Source organism: Polypterus senegalus, chromosome 13 (genome assembly GCF_016835505.1).
Source record: "Polypterus senegalus isolate Bchr_013 chromosome 13, ASM1683550v1, whole genome shotgun sequence".
In the NCBI taxonomy this organism is placed as follows: Eukaryota; Metazoa; Chordata; class Cladistia; order Polypteriformes; family Polypteridae; genus Polypterus; species Polypterus senegalus.
In genome coordinates, this window is record NC_053166.1 from 88,259,987 (window position 1) to 88,279,986 (window position 20,000).

The window sequence follows — 20,000 nt, forward strand, 5'->3', positions numbered from 1 at the left end:
GGAACTGGATTTGATGGACAAAGTTAAGAAAAGAACCTAAATTCCACTGGGTAATAACACTCATTTGACAAAATTTTCAAGTTAGAAATTGTGTTGTGAATACCATCTCCTCAAAGTAGGACATTTGTGTTGTGAATGCCATCTCCTCAAAGTAGGACATTTGTGTAAATTAGAACCTATACTGGGTGGCACGGTGGCGCAGTGGTAGCACTGCTGCCTCACAGTAAGGAGACCTGGGTTCGCTTCCCAGGTCCCTCCCGCATTTAGTTTGCACTTTGAGCTACATTATTTGTATGAAAATGTGCTATATAAATAAAAGTTGTTGTTGTTCTCCCCATGTCTGCGTGGGTTTACTCCGGGTGCTCCGGTTTCCTCGCAAAGTCCAAAGACATGCAGGTTAGGTGCATTGGCGATCCTAAATTGTCCTTGGTGTGTGGGTGTGTGCCCTGCTGTGGTCTAGCGCCCTGCCTGGGATTTGTTCCTGCGTTGCACCCTGTGTTGGCTGGGATTGGCTCCAGCAGACCCCCCATGACCCTATGTTATGATATAGCAGGTTGGATAATGGATGGATGGATGGAACCTATACTTGATGGCCTTAATATTAAAATGAGAACACTGAATCAATGACTCAGGCATTACATTAGAACCTATAACTTAAGATCACAAAATGAAACTGTAAAGGCATGTTAAAAAATCATCAAATTATAATCAGATGCACATGAAGTCTGATAGGACTTTCAAATTAGACAAGTTTACCCATAAAGACTGAGGTCCACCATATGTTTAGAACACTTAAATGCTAATATGAAACCAGTAAGGAGACCACATTTCAAAAATAAAGCCAGCTCTAAAACTGGGCTCCTTTTGAAAATATTTCAAAATGGGAACAGAAATTGATAGAATAAGGTATAACCATTCATATATCGGACTAGGTTTTAGTTACTTAGATTGGATAATAAAGTCTTCAGACACTCAAAACTTTTTATAATGGTCTAATTATGACCAAATTCTCTGTGTGTTAAATGGTGTCTTTTCTGCCTCCACAAAATTTAACAGATATTATTCTCACTTGACACTGTCTTCTTGTTCCCCAAATTCCTCATCGTTGAACCCAAAATGGTCAATAAAAGTTGAAGTCATCTGCTGCATCTGATAATCTGCAAAGGCCTATGAAAGCAAGCAAAGAAACATGTTTCAAAAGAATGCTCCATCATCAATAACATATGAAAAGACAGAGCCAGGCTGGACAGCAACAGACTATTTTTGCAAGGGGAAACAAAGTAAATATTTGAAATATATAGGTAGAAATGTTTGATGAAGGCATTGTAAACCTTACATTTTAAAACCAACATATAACACAACCTCAACTGAGCTTTCTAATACTGACAAATTTATAATAAGTCATATTTAAATACTACAGAAATCCTTCCCTAGTCCAATTCTATTTTATGGGGTAAGTTTAAACCCACATTAACTTAAACATCTCATTTAATGAGTGATAATTAACTTAGCAATTTATTATTTTTGAGACAAGTATATTAATGTTAGCAGCTTCATTAAAGTACTCCTGAAAGCATCAGCCGGTTGGTATTCCCTCCAGCCTGGTTTCATAAATTTTATATGGAGGGAAGGCCTGTTTTGGAATTCATAAGACCTTGCGTCTGTTTCCCTTTCTGACTCTGAAAAAAGATGGTAAGTACCAAGTTCTTTGTCCACATAAGATTTTTCTGAACTGCCTGAAAAAAGCAAAGAAATTATGGCAAGCAACCTCCCTGCTAAATCAAGAGACTTTCAGAGTTCAAAGTTAGTGATTTTGGGGCATGGGGTTACCTGCTGCAGGACAGCTTCCTGAGGAAAACTAAACTCTTTCAACTCATTTTCTTCATCATCACTGGAGGAGTGCAAATTGTGCGTGCTTTCCTAAGACAGACAGACAGCGTTAAATCATTACAGGCCAGCCCTATGTCTTAACAATAATGCTATATGAAAGATCCAGAACATGTTTCACTAGAAAAATTGCCAGAAAATTTGCTCAAAGGGAAAAAAGAAAATAAATTATTTCATGATGCTTAAGTAAAAAGGAAAGATTATAAATGGTCAAGAAACGTGTACCATTAGGGGAAAGGCTAATGAAATAGGCTGGTTTAACGGAAATCATGCAAAAATGTTGCAGTATGTAGGCATGGCAGTACTCTAAATCAGAAACTTCTCTTCAAATTTTGGCACAATTACTAAACAAAAAAATGTAAGTTTAAAAAAAAAAAAACCAAACAAAAAAAAAAAATCACAATATTAAAAATAATGCTAACCACATGACTGCCTTTAACTGGGAATTCAGAAAAAAAGGCTCCTCTAACCATCTTTTCAATGGAATATTAATAATTCACCAATAGCTAGCAGTTTCAATTAGTTAATTTGATAGACCTTTTGCTAGACACAAACCATTCAAGCAACATATATTTTTCTTTTTCTTGCAAAGCTTTTACATCAAAATACATATAGCTTGTTATAAGTTGAGGTATGATTAAGACTTATTTCTGTGCCGAGGTGTAAAAAAAACAAACAAAAAAAAACCCAAACATATTTTGAAAATAACATTTAGAACAACAAAGCTTTTAAATACATGTTGGGAGTTAATGGACTTTGAAAAGGATTCACTGATCATGAATATAACCAAAACTTTGTAGAGTCTGTTTCCATAGTTAAAAAATATTTAAGGTATTCCTTGTTCAACAAAACACTACCTACATGTCTGTTTTTATAATCAATGCAGAACCACCTACAATGTTATGTGATTTGAATTTAAAGTACTGTATCTTAAATATTATTTATTGTTACAAATATTTAAAAAACGTTTGGTTTTCCTTCAAGGTAACTTCGGTTCAGTTATTTAGGATAATAAGGGTATTATACTAAGGACTGTTGTGTTCAGCAATCTAACATTACATACTCTACAGGTACCTAAGAAAGTCAAATACAACAAACCTTAAAAAAAAAAAACTAGCACAATTTATTTAAAATTCAAAACATACTACTAAAAAATATTTTTGTTCAATATTTAACTACATTTGCAATGTTTCATCTAAAACACTTTAAACTGCATGTCATATAAGCAGAAATTCCTGCAAAAATACATTAGTTGCTTGTATTTCAACTTTGTTTGCTGCATTCTACTCAATGAATTTATTCGTAGGACTGCCAATCCTACTTATGAGTGATATGCTAGTGGGGGGTTTAGGAACTATATGTAGATCACAAAAAGCAGTTTGTCAGGAAATAATGCAACCAAAAATAATGCATAAACAGAAACTCGTGAAAACTCAATAGTCAAAAAACATTTTTTTAGGGACAGAAGATTAGTGGGTGGATGAGAACGTCTCATACCAGGTCAATTGTGTTGCGCTTGTTTGTTTCTGAGAGTGAACCCATGGTGAACTTTTCCCATCTCTCTTTTTCATCTTCTAGAAGTGCTACAAAGAGAAAAGCAGACATACACATATCAACAACACCACACAAACACATAACAGAATTCATAAATGTAATAATTTACATATAATTTACCTTTAAGAATTTCCAGGGTAACTGACTGGTTGGGACCTTTCTCACAACTTTGGACAATATGATTGGCTATTCTAGTTAGATGACCCATATAGCCCCGCCTCCTCCCTCCAGTCATCCTACAAAGAAGAAATAATTATTTTAAAACCAAGAAATCCACTGTACTAATTTATGTTAGAAAGACACCCAAAAATTACCTTGAAATAAACTTTACTTCTCTAATTTTACATGTAATTTTTTCATAAAGGATGAATACTTAAAATCATTTGCAGTTATTTCTTATTACTGTCATTGAAAGAAACAGGAGATGTACCTATGCACAGGTAATCTACAAACGGTGTTCATTTTCTTACGTATACCTGTATTACTGCAAACAGTCTTCACTTGCAAAGAGCCAATCATGTGGCTACAACTCATATTACATGTTATATACATATAATATGTTATACAGGTAAACTTCTTGTTACAACGAACTCCAAGGGACCTAAAAAATATTTAGTTGTAATGAAAATTTCGTTGTAATGAGATTCTGTATTTGTTGTTAAAGTGCTTTCTTTAACTTGCGTCCAGGCGTTTGCAATCATTTCAATAGCTTCTTTTGCTTTAATTTTAATCTTCTCCTGTCTACAAGTTATGCTGATGAGAATTTTTCTCAGCATTTCCTTGCAATAATACACTTTCAGGGTGCGAATGATGCCCAAACTCAATGGCTGAAACACTGCTGTGCAATTGGGTGAGAGGAAATCAACGCGAACATTATCTAAATGTGGAAGCATGTTGAGGGCCACACAGTTAGCAATCAGAAGCCGAATCACCCTTTTCTTCTTCTTCATATTGTGAGGTTTCTGAACTCTTTTGGGATCCCTCCCACACAACGGGAACGTCATGCTGAAGTGTGTCCCAAAACACTATTGCCGCGTCTGTGGAAGATTGTTTGTCCGTTGCCGGCCAGGGCAACAGCAGGTTCACTGCGCTGCAGTGAAGCAGTGAAGCGCCACAGAAGAAAATCCTAAAAGATTGGGGTCGCGCTATAAGTCCCTGTCTTACACCCCAAAACATGAGACTAAGTCTCAGTACTTTAGCAAAACCAGCTTTATTCAGCTTAAAACGGGAACAGCAGGGTTATTTATTGTAGCGTGATCTGCCACTTTCCTATACACAGACACAGCAGTCAGGCAGGGTTGTGGCAAGGTTAGTGGCCACTTAATCCTGTTCCCTACATTTACAATGTTCCTTGCATTACCTTGCTTCACTCTTCGGTGAAGAACCGCAGCAGGGCCGGGGTGTATACAAAGGGAAATAAGTTTTTTATTGTTTATTGGAATGTATTTTAGATAAAGTAATCAGTACGTGCATGCTTAAAAGACTGATATGGAGGCTTGGGACATTAAAATTAAAATGTTTCATGTTCAGCCAAAAGTAACATAATCAATAATTAACTAGACCACAGGAACTTATCGGTTGTCCCAAACCTTTGATTGATTCAATATCTTCCATAAGGCAGTCAAGCCAGACACTATAAAAAGTATGTTAAAAAAGGCACTAGGAGAGACAGACATCATCATTGTCTAGAAGAGAGGTGACAACATTTTGCTATTTACTGTCCCAATGCATACTAGCATTACAGCTGAAGAAGATAGACTATAAAAGCTAAAGTGGCCACCTGATACAAAGCTTGCTGTGTAACTCTGATTTGAATCGTTCAGGTTATATGTCTTCATATCTTAACATTTATGCATGCATTTTCTGCAAATAAAATATAAGTAATTATAACAGTAAAAGTCTGGGTATTGCTTCATTGAATTTTCTATTGTTGTTTACTGACATTTAACAATAACTGACAAGTGGTAATTTAAAGCGGTATTTGCTAATGGTAAGTTCTTTCAGAAGCAGAGATTCGAGATACGTCTCACTGTGACTCGGCAAGGGAAGGCTTTCAAGTAAGCTCTGGACTCTGTTAAGATTGTGTACACCCTTTCAAAGATAGCTTATCTGAACGAGAAAAACCTGGTAGGAGATGCCGTTGCGGTGGCTCTTTGCTTTTGCTAGGGTATTCTGAATTGGAACTCTTAAGATTGGAAGCAATCTGAAGATTGATCACACGTCCACAAAGGGACACCTTGCGAGTGAGCCACTTCTAGCCGCATTCCCTGGTATTTTTTGCTTGATATTGTAGGTTGTCTGTGCTGATTAAGTTGAAATAGGGATATAAATAGAAATTGAGATTAACAATTTAAGCATTTCCTGTATTAACTTGTTCAGGAATAGAAAATGAACCTCATAGGTTAAACTGTCATTTGTAAAGACTTTTTCAGAATAAAACATAAAAGGAAAGAACCTGACAAACTCAGAATACACTTAAATGCTTTCTCAAATATGTCTTTAAAGAGGCTAAAGACATAGGCTATAGTAGTCAAACAAACATGAGTTTATGTCTACAGAATAGTGCCTTTCAGTTCACTTCCAAACAACTCAAAAAGACAAAGTGTAATACAGCTCTTTATTGAATCAAAAGATTTCTAGAAGGTTATGTGAATAAAGTACTGTGAAGTACCTGATCTGAAGTTTAAAAGTAAACTGCCTGTTCCTTGAACAGATGGAAATTGCTATAAAGTGAAGGCGGCACATTTTCTAAAATGTTCAGAGGATAACTTGATAGGTGGCAAAGCAAAAAAGACTCTGTGTCTTTAATGGGCATACCTGCAAGCTTCTATAATGTCTGCTGTATGAACCTAAAGAATGCATTTCTTAATCTTCATTGAAACTGCCAAAAATTAAAAACTGCTTTTCTCGAACAAAAAACTCCCTGAAATAAGTTACCAGTAATACAAACTAAAATAAAAACGATTAAAACAGCATACAACTAAATTAAAAATTGACCATAGAATATAGAAATAAAAACTAATTTAAAAATAGGAAATAAAATAACCTTGACATTGTGGACAAAACATCCTGTTAATAAGAGAGGAGTTTTCATTTAAGCCAACAGAAAGGCCACAAATACTAACAGGTTTTTACAACAATGTAGTGCACAATTGGATCTCTGAATGCATGACATAAAACCTTAGAAGTGGCACATGATCACATATAAAGGAAGACTGGAAAATTATCACCTTGTTGAAAACATCTTGGATTTTTACTGTGACATGCAGATAACTGTCTTTTTAATCCATTGACTCGTTTTTTCGTGTCACTGTTTGAGGCTAGTATCGACAGGGTACAGGTTCTAGACATCATTTGAAAGCCATAGTACAAATATGCATTTTTGCTGACTTTTGTGGTGTAAAGTGTACAGGAAAGGCACTTTAACATTTAAGGATCCTTTTGTATTGTTGAGCAAGTTAATAATGAAAATGCCTAAACTCTTAGCCTTGATTCACAAATATGTCCTGCAAAACTACTGTGGCATCGGCCGGGACACCCAGGAGGACCAAAGGAGGGCTTGTGCCTCCTCCAGACCGCGAGGGGGCGTTTGTCCTGGTTATGTTGGGGGCCTCGGGTAAAGGGCTTGGAAGCCCAGCCCTGTAGGGACCCGTGGCCACCGCCAGGCGACGCCCCGGTGCCTGAATATCCCTGGAACCCAGCACTTCCGCCACACCAGGAAGTGCTGGAGGGAAGACGACAGGGGACACCCGGACGGCTTCCGGGTGCGCAGCCGGCACTTCCACCACACTGGGGCGTGTCTGCGGAGGAGTGCCGGGAAGCAGCTGGAGCCCATCCGGGTTCCTATTTAAGGGGCCGCCTCCCTCCAGTCATTGGTGGATGTCGGGTGGGAGTGGACAGAGCTGGAGAGAGCACTGGAGGCGGTCAGGAAGGCACAGGAACTGTGAGGCCTGGACTTTGGGGAATCAGTGCAAGAGGCACTGGGGTTTGTGGTGCACGTGAACTGTTGTAAATAGTGTAAATAAACAGTGTGTGGTGGAGCCAACGATGTCTGTCTGTCTGTGTCCGGGTTAAAGTCCACACTACCAATTCAACAATCACTCAGCACAGATAAAGCTGAAATACAAAGCAAGAAAGTTTCAGCACCGACCAAAGTTACCTACTTCAACTTTGATATCTTACCAGGTGCTATAAGCCATTCTGCTCACGATGTGTCTCTGCCAGGATTCACTTACTGTAAGTGTTAATCTGTTTTCAGATTGCTTCTCCTGAAAGGGCCACATTTCAGAATACCCTAGCTAAAGCCAGGAACAGTTACTTCCGTGGGGCTTTAATATCCCGATGGCTGCCTTTGAAAGGGCTACATAGTCTAACAGAAGCCAAGGGTTAATCACTACCCCTGAAAGTACAATACCTAAAAGGACACAGTTTGTTTTATTAACAATCATCAATCATTGCTGAATGTCAGTATGCATACATACATATGACAACATACCACCTCAACAATTCAAATCAGGTTGACATAGCAGGCTTCGATTTCATGAGGTCATGGCTTTGATTGTTACAGTCTTTGGTTTCTTAAACCAGGCATGATGCTTGGAAGTGAAGAGGAAGTCTATTCCATTTTACATATTCTTACAAGCACACAATGGTCACTATTTATGCTTAAATATATAAATTCTAATAAACAATGACACTCTTTAACAATTTATACTTATTTTCCCAAAATCCTCTATTTTGCATACTCCTCAGAATTTTATCTACTTCTAAAATTTGACAGTTTTGGGGAACTACCACATGAATATTAATTATCTAATGAGGTCATTTGTACTTGCCAGCCCTTTCAGCTACAGAACATTTCCTACATGAACTCTGAGCCCACAACTTAAAGAGTAATTAAGTAACTCTAAAATAAAATCAGACCAAAATAAAACATACAAATTAAATATTACAAGATGAATTTAGCATACCGAAGAGGTTCAATTTTTCAACAGCACTACATTGACCATGTGCATCTTTGTATGTTGTTAGTCTACCTTTTTCAAATTTATATATTCAGAAAAATAAAACGCCATGTCACAAAGCATGCATCATCTCAAGCTGGCTTGACAAACACAACAGTGACTTCAGCATATTCCATGGCCTTCACATTCCACAGACCACACTACAACTAAGTGCCACTGAGAAGAAGTGAAATAGAGGAGTTCAAAACCAATGTTTGACTGAAAAATGTGTAGGAACTAAGCAATGATATTAAGTCAGCATATATACAAATTTAAAAAAAAAAGTTTTCAGCACTTTGTTGTATCCATGGTTTGATGAATTTAGGCTGTTCTGGAGGCAAGACCTGGTTCTAGCCAGTGGTAGACAGATATACTGTAACACTGTGTGACCACTGTGTATTTTTGCACTTTCTCCCACTTACTTGAGAAAACTCAAATATTTTTGAAGTATTTAATTATCCCTTAAAATATATTCATTTATAGTTTGAATGTAAACACCTTGAAAAAGCTGTAATTTTTAATTTACATATTATTGTAGTGAGATAACCGTGTGCAGTATAAAGTAAACATTATACGTTAATAAAAACCTACGATGCCATAATATTTAGCCATTAAATAGTTCCACTCTTTAAATTATATTAAATAACATTTAAATTATTTTTTAGTTAAATGAATACTACATTTTAAAGTGGCATAATAAACATAATTGTGATGTGGAAATGTACCACTATTAACAAATCTAAGTGTGCAATTTTTCCAACTGCCTATATATTCATGACGTGATCTCAGATAACTACCTTAAATATTTCTCTTTGCCACATTTTCTCTATGTAACAACCCCTATTTCCCAATCTATTTTAAGTTCCCCTTTATGAGGAAAAAAAAGCCAAATTTCATGAAGTTCTGATCCAATTATGAAATTACCACGAACTAGAGACTAAACAGGTTAAGGGAATGAACTGAGGAATAGACCATTTCTTTTAGGAATACTAATAAGAGAATGTTCTGTACTTTATTTTTAAATAACAGAGAAAGACAGACGTTTACAATATTAAAATTCTCTAGATCTGCACAACAAAGAAATGTGTAATTTGTAAAAGGTGTTGAGCAAAATTAAACAATGTTGTAGTATAAATACAAAAAATAAAAGTCCTTAATGATAGATAAAAGATGCATTCTGATCTTAGCTTCATAGTCAATCAACCATGAAATCCATATAATTGAATCTATGATGTATATTAAAGCACACAATATGTTAATGCCAGATGCAGAAAACTGTTACAATTACTGCTCTCTGGTTTTATTTGGATTTAAATAACACTATAGTAGGGCAGGAAATACTATTATTAAATACAATAAAGGGTTATATGCATTAAAAATCTAAATCAGACAACAATATAACCTTAGAACATGGCTTACACCTGTTTTCCAAATATAACAACTGCAAAACCTAATAAAAATAAAAGAATGGGATGATTTTCTAATGCTATTCTAATGATTTGTCTACTATGTTTTTCTTTAAATCCTTGAAACATTGGACTGGATTGCCAAAGGTTAAACTTTCGTCAATTTCAAAGTTTTAAGAATCACTCATAATTTTAAAAAGTCATGGAAAGCTGGAGTTTACCTAGTGAGATACCGCCACTGCCTGTTTTCTGTTCCTCTTCCTTCACTTAAATTTGCTCACCCTTTTAATTTCATACAATAGCATTGATTTTTCTCCTTGTTTTGGAAGAAAGGTTATTGTAAACAACAAAGTAATTTATGACTAGTCAAAGTTGTAGCTGAGTGTTGGGAAATAAGTACACTCATGTTTTTCACACTCTTCATTACAGTACTCTTCTGTCCTCTCTACATGTCTACCACAACAAGAACAAGAAAAAGTTTTCAAAGCTCATGTTTTGCTCAGCTGTTTTTTTTTTTTTTTAAATAAGCAACTATTGATCAACTTGCTAAATGATGGAGTATTCAAAAGGTGCCAGTCCCTATTTCTTTGGTTTTAAATTTAATATTTTCCATCTTTATATTGTATTCTATCATAATGAAGATACTGGGATCTAAAATTTCCCTATCTAATCTATTAAAAAAATTACAATTAGATAAACAATTTTCCTCTTTTATTTTTTAAATGGAGATTCTGCAACAACTACATTTTACAATGGCTACTGACTAATACGGCAACAACGGTTCTTAAAATTCACCTGGCATGTTACTCCAAATGTTCTAGAGCTGTCCTCATCTCCTCCTCCTGGTCCTTCCATTTGAAACTTTCTTTTCTCAATCCTTTTCATTGACACTCCAATCTCACCTCAAACATTTACTCTTCTATATCTCTCTGCCTTTAGTCTATCATATTTACAACATATGTAAAGTTAGTATTGGATTGTCATTGAAAAATCCATAAAAGTTTACACTAAGTAACCTCCAAGACTGATCATTACTATACCTCTATGGTTCCATTGAACTAAATAGGTAGTTACCCTGACCAAAATCTAATAATAACCAAAGCAGTAAATTTTGGTATTTCCTACATTTTTAGATACATGCTATTTAAAAAACACCACATACAGTGGTGTGAAAAACTATTTGCCCCCTTCCTGATTTCTTATTCTTGTGCATGTTTGTCACACAAAATGTATCTGATCATCAAACACATTTAACCATTAGTCAAATATAACACAAGTAAACACAAAATGCAGTTTTAAAATGATGGTTTTTATTATTTAGGGAGAAAACAAATCCAAACCTACCTGTGTGGAAAAGTAATTGCCCCACTGTTAAAAAATAACCTAACTGTGGTGTATCACACCTGAGTTCAATTTCCGTAGCCACCCCCAGGCCTGATTACTGCCACACCTGTTTCAATCAAGAAATCACTTAAATAGGAGCTGCCTGACACAGAGAAGTAGACCAAAAGCACCTCAAAAGCTAGACATCATGCCAAGATCCAAAGAAATTCAGGAACAAATGAGAACAGAAGTAATTGAGATCTATCAGTCTGGTAAAGGTTATAAAGCCATTTCTAAAGCTTTGGGACTCCAGCGAACCACAGTGAGAGCCATTATCCACAAATGGCAAAAACATGGAACAGTGGTGAACCTTCCCAGGAGTGGCCGGCCGACCAAAATTACCCCAAGAACGCAGAGACGACTCATCCGAGAGGTCACAAAAGACCTCAGGACAACGTCTAAGGAACTGCAGGCCTCACTTGCCTCAATTAAGGTCAGTGTTCACGACTCTACCATAAGAAAGAGACTGGGCAAAACGGCCTGCATGGCAGATTTCCAAGACGCAAACCACTGTTAAGCAAAAAGAACATTAGGGCTCGTCTCAATTTTGCTAAGAAACATCTCAATGATTGCCAAGACTTTTGGGAAAATACCTTGTGGACTGATGACACAAAAGTTGAACGTTTTGGAAGGCAAATGTCCTGTTACATCTGGCGTAAAACGAACACAGCATTTCAGAAAAAGAACATCATACCAACAGTAAAATATGGTGGTGGTAGTGTGATGGTCTGGGGTTGTTTTGCTGCTTCAGGACCTGGAAGGCTTGCTGTGATAGATGGAACCATGAATTCTACTGTCTACCAAAAAATCCTGAAGGAGAATGTCCAGCCATCTGTTCGTCAACTCAAGCTGAAGCGATCTTGGGTGCTGCAACAGGACAATGACCCAAAACACACCAGCAAATCCACCTCTGAATGGCTGAAGAAAAACAAAATGGAGACTTTGGAGTGGCCTAGTCAAAGTCCTGACCTGAATCCAATTGAGATGCTATGACATGACCTTACAAAAGTGGTTCATGCTAGAAAACCTTCAAATAAAGCTAAATTACAACAATTCTGCAAAGATGAGTGGGCCAAAATTCCTCCAGAGCGCTGTAAAAGACTCATTGCAAGTTATCGCAAACGCTTGATTGCAGTTATTGCTGCTAAGGGTGGCCCAACCAGTTATTGGGTTCAGGGGGCAATTACTTTTTCACACAGGGCCATGTAGGTTTGGATTTTTTTTCCTCCCTAAATAATAAAAACCATCATTTAAAAACTGCATTTTGTGTTTACTTTTGTTATATTTGACTAATGGTTAAATGTGTTTGATGATCAGAAACATTTTGTGTGAAAAACATGCAAAAGAATAAGAAATCAGGAAGGGGGCAAATAGTTTTTCACACCACTGTATGTCTACTATTAAAAAATTATATTTTATTTGAAAACTCAATTTCAGTCAGAAAACCGTTTAACAGCTGCTTCTAGAACAACCCTCACATCAAGTTTTGCTCTGACTGAAAACACTCATTAAGTTTATTCCACGTGTTAAAGTAAGGGTGTTGTGATTTGGTGAAAACACAAAATAAGAAAAAGAAAAAAAAAACAAAAATGATATTTTTTTAGCAGTTACTATTATATAGGCATAGTAAACACCCCTACTACACAGTTTTAATAAAGTCACTTACTGTTCTTTGTCGTTTTCTTCCCAAGCTGTTAAGATTCTCTGAATTAAGCCACATTTTTCTAATAACTAAAAAAAGGAGAAAAGTATCAATGTACAAAGAGCATTATCAGCTTCATAAACTAAACTCTCTGTGACTGCAAGGTTTACACACACACACACATATAGATATATAAATATACATACACACATACATACATACATACATACATATATACATACACATTCATTATATAAACACACTCACACACATATACATACAAACAGAGAGAGACAGACAGACATAATTATTTCTCCTTTAATGTAAACAGCAATGAAAAATGATACAAAAAGAGGTCTTGTTCACCATGTAACTGAAGTAAATGCTGTAGATCCACATTTATTTGTACCCTACTTGGACATGCATTTGGATATTTGCAGATAGCGCAAAGAAACATGATGATCCATAAATAAAAATACACCTTCCAAAACCTAAATAAGCCCATTGTCCATTTGCGAAGGGCTAGAGCCACAGCAAAAACTGAGTCAGAAGGCAGGAAACAAAGGTGGACAAAATTCCCATTAACACAGGATATATGTATGCACACTCTTACACAGTCAATTTATAGATGCCAAATAAACAAAGACATGCATCTGTAATTGGGAAGTGAACTAGTCTAATTAAATGAAGTACAAGTATAATTTAACTCTTAGCAATGTGAATGCGTAAGAGAGAACAAATAATCTTCTTATTTAAAAACTTTGTTTTCTTTCCATGGTATACAGTATACAGTACCTAAAACATGTTACAATACTATTACTTCTACTAGTATAACATAATTACATCTATACTAATAAAAGGCAAAGCACTGACTTACTGACTCACTCATCACTAATTCTCCAACTTCCCGTGTAGGTAGAAGGCTGAAATTTGGCAGGCTTATTCCTTACAGCTCACTTACAAAAGTTAAGCAGGTTTCATTAACTTTCGTCATAACGGTCGATAATGGTCGACAATGTCCGCCATGTTGAACTTTCTTATTTACGGCCCCATCTTCACGAAATTTGGTAGGCGGCTTCCCTGCGCTAACCAAAACCGATGTATGTACTTATTTCGATGGTATGACGCCACTGTCGGCCGCCATATTGAACTTTCCAGACATCACTAATTCTCCAACTTCCCGTGTCGGTAGAAGGCTGAGATTTGGCAGGCTCATTACTTACAGCTAGCTTAGTTACAAAAGTTATGCAGGTTTTATTTCGAAATTCTACAGCCTATCCACAGCAGCATGGGCCGCAAAGTGAGAAGCCGCTATGGACTGGGTGTTACTCCAGAGCACAGCTGATATCTACAAAGGGGCCAATCTGGAACCACAAATTAACCTTTATCTTGAACAAAGGTGTAAATCACCCAGTGAAGTAGATTAACCAGAGATTGGACACAAAAAATACCGAGGTACACAAAAAAGATTACATGACCCACCAACTCACAAAGCATAAATGATTAACTTCACTATTTAAACATTTTTTTCTGAAGGTTTGTTTCCAGTTAATCCAACACCAATGTATGGCAAAATGAGGAACAACTTTTGAATTGAGACAACAGGAATCAGTGAGTAGGGGTATGCGATACTGACAAAAAATTACCTCTCAATATTTTCTAGGACTTGGATGATATTGCACAAAGATATCTGAAAAAATAAAACAATTGAAAATTCTACTGAAGAAACTTCAAGTTGTGTGACAGAAACACCAATCTGTCCACAGCATCTAGCTTCAGAGCAGCATGGTTACATGTTATAACAACATTTCCTCCAATGCTGAAACCCTCCTCAGAAGGGCACTGTCAAGGAGAGGCGAGGCATGGCTTGAATATTTGGCTTCACCATAAATATGTTGTTGTGGCAAAATCTGAAACATTCTCCAGTTAATGCATCAGAGTTTGTTGACATGAATCATACAATTTAGGCAGAGATTTTTTAATGAAATATTTTCGGCATGGCAGTGTGTATCTTGGGTTTAAATCATTCAAGAGTTGTTTGAAACCATCCTTCTCAACCACCTGAATTGGTACCATATCTTTTGCAATGTAATTGGTAACAACATTAGTTATGTCACGCCATCTGTTGCTTTTCTTGTTGTAGAGCACTTTTTTTGCAGAATGATTCCACTAAAGTTTGCAGAGTGTGTTTTTGTGCTCGTCTTGGGTGATTTAGACCCATCATGGATAGATGACTTATGAAACTTTTGATATTCTGTGCAGTGGTTAGTTCACAGATAGTGAAGCAAGTTAGTTGTTGAGCTGTCTTTAAGGGCAACCAAATTCTGACATAGTTTTCAGATTGACATTTTTGAGAAACATCAGTATTTTCAAAGCCAAACCATGTGAGTGAGGATGATCCAAGTCTTGCAATTAAATTTAAGGTTGTAGATTGTGAAAACCCCTGCTGTATTGCTTTTTTCCAGATTTATCTGTTTTCTGTTTACTTCGTAACATATATTTACATGACAAATGAACACATTATTCATCCTAAATTAAAAAAAGACATACTTTTCACAATGGTCACTCATACTTTCAATTTTCTGTAGTAAGTGTGATTACACCGGTAGAATGGTTAATGATCGTCATTCCCCATAGGGAGTAGGAATGAAATGAAGACTTCCAATTAAACTGCCTAACCCTTTACAGCCATACCTACACTAATGTAAAGACAAAAAACTCAAAAGTAAAAACACTACAAGGATTAAGTGGTTTACTTTACCAAGAGAATATGTGAGTAACCTTAAAACTAGGAAATTAAAATTCATATAATTTACATAGAATTCACTATTATAGCTACATCTGATGTTGATATTCACTGACATCTGAACTGCATTCCCCTTAGATGAATCTTTAAGTATTTAACTAAATATCTAAAGTTTATTTCCAAGGAAGACTCTTAGAATGAAGTTGACCAAAAGCACTACAATTTCACTTTAAAAAAAAAAAAAAATTAGGTCATGGAAAAGATAACACAACAGAATAGCAACTAACTTTATATATGTATTGGTAATTATTGATCAACTTGTAATAAAGTTTATATTATTTTTGTTCACACTACAGTGGATAGAGGATATTGGTAAGAATTTTTTCAAATTAAATTCATGTGAGAAAGTATGTGAAGTTTAAAATATTTATCTTATTGATGAGAACTACGTGATTAGGGCTACCAGGTTTGTAAACAGTACTTATTCACAAGCTATAACATGAATAAATCTATCTGCCTTTACCTTGACGTCTTATGCATTAAATTAATGAATATTTTTATTCAGACTACTGTTTATGGGTGGTTCAGAACTGATTACAGATGATGTTACTATATATGGCATATTTAAACTGATGTTTTACTTGTATGAACTTAACTCAAAGTCTATGCAATTGTCATTATTAAAACAATAAAACAAATATTTCATTCTCTAAGTTATAATTTTAAAGATCCTATCCAATATCAGCAATGCACATTTAGATACCTCAGTTATAATATACAATCTCCATTTTAGGCTAGACAACTAACATATCTCACATTTTTTCAATGATTTTATGTTCCTTATCAGGGAAACACTTGCTTATTTACCTCCATAAACTAAACACAAAGGCACAGGACTGTACTCATCACCACAAATTCCATTTTCAAATACCATCAACTGTGCAAACCTACTTTTACCTGTTATAAGGTTTCTATTACTGTCCAAAAAGGATGAACACTTTGACTTGCTTGAAAAAGCACAAAACACCCAATTAAATATCAGCAACTGGTGATGAATTTCCTATATCATCTTTTTCAACACATTATTCCCATTCTCCCAGCAAATTTGTCGATAATTTTATGTTTTTTACTGGCACTTTGAATACAACCAGTACTTCAAAGTTCAGATGAAAATATTTTGTTTTAATGGTTAGCTTATACCATTTCTACTTCTTAACATTAGAATTACCAGAGCCTACCAGAGGAATGAGGTTATATATTCCGACGCTGACTTTATATATTCGGTAATGACTTTATATATTCCAACGCTGACTTTATATACAGTAATCCCTCCTCGATCGCGGGGGTTGCGTTCCAGAACGCCCTGCGATAGGTGAAAATCCGCGAAGTAGAAACCATATGTTTGTATGATTATTTTTATATATTTTAAGCCCTTAGAAACTGCTCCAGACAGATAAATGAATTTCCACGAAGTAGGATTCTTTATTTATAAATCTAATATTTTCGCAGTTAGAGCATAGAAAACCTGTTTACGACCTTCTAAATACGTTTTTTTAACATTATTAGAGCCCTCTAGACATGAAATAACACCCTTTAGTCAAAAGTTTAAACTGTGCTCCATGACAAGACAGAGATGACAGTTCTTTCTCACAATTAAAAGAATGCAAACATATCTTCCTCTTCAAAGTGCGCGTAAGGAGCGGAGAATGTCAGAGAGAGAGTAAAGTAAACAATGAAAAATCAATAGGGCTGTTGCGCTTTTAACTATGCAAGCACCGCGATAAAGCAGCGGCAATGAAGGGATCAATGCGAAGGTAGCCTTTCAGCATTTTTACAGGAGCGCCCCTATCTTCTAAGCAAACAGCCTCTGTGCAAAGCCCCTCTGCTCACATCTCCTCCGTCAAGCGCAGAGAACGTCAGAGAGAGAGAGCGCGAGATTAAAGCAAACAATCAAAAAATCAATAAGTGAGCTTTTGGACGACCTCGATAAAGCTGCATTTCTTAGAGGAGCGCACGTATCCACTAGGAAAAAGCTTCTGTGCAAACAACACCTCAGCACACACCCCCTCCGTCAGGCGCAGAGAATGTCAGAGAGGGTGAGATAGAGGCAGAGACAAGCAAACAATCGAAAGCACCGCGCAGGAGGCATATCTTATAGCATTGAGGAGTTTTAGTTAATATGTAATACGCGCTCTGATTGGGTAGCTTCTAAGCCATCCGCCAATAGCGTCCCTTGTATGAAATCAACTGGGCAAACAAACTGAGGAAGCATGTACCATAAATGAAAAGACCCATTGTCCTCAGAAATCCGCGAATCTGAGAAAAATCCGCAATATACATTTACATATGCTTACATATAAAATCCGCGATAGAGCAAAACCACGAAAGTCAAAGCGCGATACAGCAAGGGATCACTGTATTCAGGAATGACTTTATATATTCCAACGTTGACTTTATATATTCAGAAATGACTTTATATATTCTGACGCTGACTTTATATATTCAGGAATTACTTTATGTATTCCGAAAATCATTGTAATTGCCTGTTTGGCACCCCATAGGCACTGTATAATAGATATGTAAAAAAAAACATCTAAGGGGATAGATATATAGATAGATAGGAAGGAAAGGTACTATATGATAGGCAAACAGGGAAGCTGCTATATAATAATAAAATTATTGTTATTACTATATAGATAGACAGGAAGTTCAGGTAGGCAGGCAGAGCGGCTAAGGTTAAAAAGAAAAAGAAAAAACATTTTCTCCCCAGTAGAGAATTGAACTCACGTCTCTGAGGCACGGCAAGTCTGCTGCGCTCTAAGTCAGCAAATCTTACCAGTACGCCATGGAAGCTGTTGTATCGTTCTTGAACCTTTTGTGAAAGTGTTTATTTGATCTTTGGACTTAAGGCTTCACACATTTTATAGTTTATGCCTACATTCTGTAATATTTATTACTAAAATATGAAAAAGTTTTTGTTTTAACAATGTGTTTATACAGATTACTGTAGAAGCGGAACACACATGAAATGCGTGTGTTCCAAATAACAATCTATTATTTCCACTCTAAAACTCCACTCCCAGATAATCAATCAAGGCATGAGCTGGGAGAAGTTCGTGCAGTTCTAAGTCGGTGGGAGGATGGAATAGCCGGCTACTTGCAGCTTATCTTTATCAGCACATTTAGATGACAAAAGATGCTGGCGGAGAGGTGATAACGGATTTAAGGTGAGCCGGATCTACACGTTTTTTCGTACACTCTGGTAAGTCTTGTGTTAAATACACCCCTTCACAACCCATTTGGGGACAGATTTTCCCTTTCCATTGCTCTTGTATGTATAGTTGTGCTAAAAACATATTTTTAAATACTTCAAGCACCCTAAATAATCATTCTACTCCTGATTTCAGTCTAATTCACTATTAAAAGCGAGATTCCTTACTTACTGTTCCTTTATACAAGAACAGTTAGGTGTAAGTTATAGCAAGCAAAAACTGGAGTTCTTTCTCATTAAATACAATAAAAAAACTTCCATATTTCTATTTCTCTTCTCAAACAAACAAATTTAAACTCACAATTTTAGACAGCTTTTCAATTTAACTAATGATGATTATAGCTACTTCGAACAGCACACAGTTTCATATTCCTTGTGTCTTACACAATGACACACAATACCTTAAGAGAGGCACAATGCTCTTCCGCTATAAGAGTTAAGCAAAGCTGAAGAGAAAATGAATCAAGTTTATTCCCTGATGGTATTCCTTGACTGTCTGGCACAACTCCACTGTGATCCCATACTGCAAACTATTTTGCTGCTGCATATCCCATGTCTGATAAACACTACTTTTTTTTTTTTTTAAAAAAAGACTACGAGAAAAAATAACTTAATGATGACTACATTCAAAAATAATAAGTGAGTTTGCCTGGGTTTCTTATATGCATTACAAATCCAAAGAGACAATGTGAACTCATTCTTCTTTCTCTTTAATTTTCTGACTTTGTGCCTAGAAATGCATTTTCAAGTTTCTCTTTTGTTTGAAAGTTGCAGTTTATACTTGTTTCCTTTAAACAACAATGTATGAGTCATAACCACTTCATACTTTGCAGTCAAACCATGAGAAAATATTAAAAATGTTTATGAGCAGAAATATTTAAAATGCACATACCGTAAAATCACATAAATACTAAACAGAATACTTAAGCTACATTTAAATATACAGTGGGTACGGAAAGTATTCAGAACCCCTTTAATTTTTCACTCTTTATTATACTGCAGCCATTTGCTAAAATCATTTAAATAAATTTTTCCCTCATTAATGTACACACAGCACCCCATATTGACAGAGAAAAAAAGAATTTTTGAAATTGTTGCAGATTTATTA

The 20,000-nt window shown here is 35.9% G+C and overlaps 1 protein-coding gene across 1 annotated transcript in view; it reads right to left on the minus strand.

Annotated features, from left to right (window-relative positions):
• LOC120543429 (serine/threonine-protein phosphatase 6 regulatory subunit 1-like) overlaps positions 1–20,000 on the minus strand; it is a 156,353-nt gene that overhangs the window by 47,503 nt on the left and 88,850 nt on the right. The window contains exons 11-15 of the mRNA XM_039776556.1: positions 12,900–12,964; positions 3,562–3,677; positions 3,385–3,470; positions 1,831–1,920; positions 1,070–1,167 (exon numbers count right to left, since the gene is read on the minus strand). Coding sequence (XP_039632490.1) covers positions 1,070–1,167; positions 1,831–1,920; positions 3,385–3,470; positions 3,562–3,677; positions 12,900–12,964 — 455 coding nt within the window. The remainder of the gene's footprint in view (positions 1–1,069; positions 1,168–1,830; positions 1,921–3,384; positions 3,471–3,561; positions 3,678–12,899; positions 12,965–20,000) is intronic.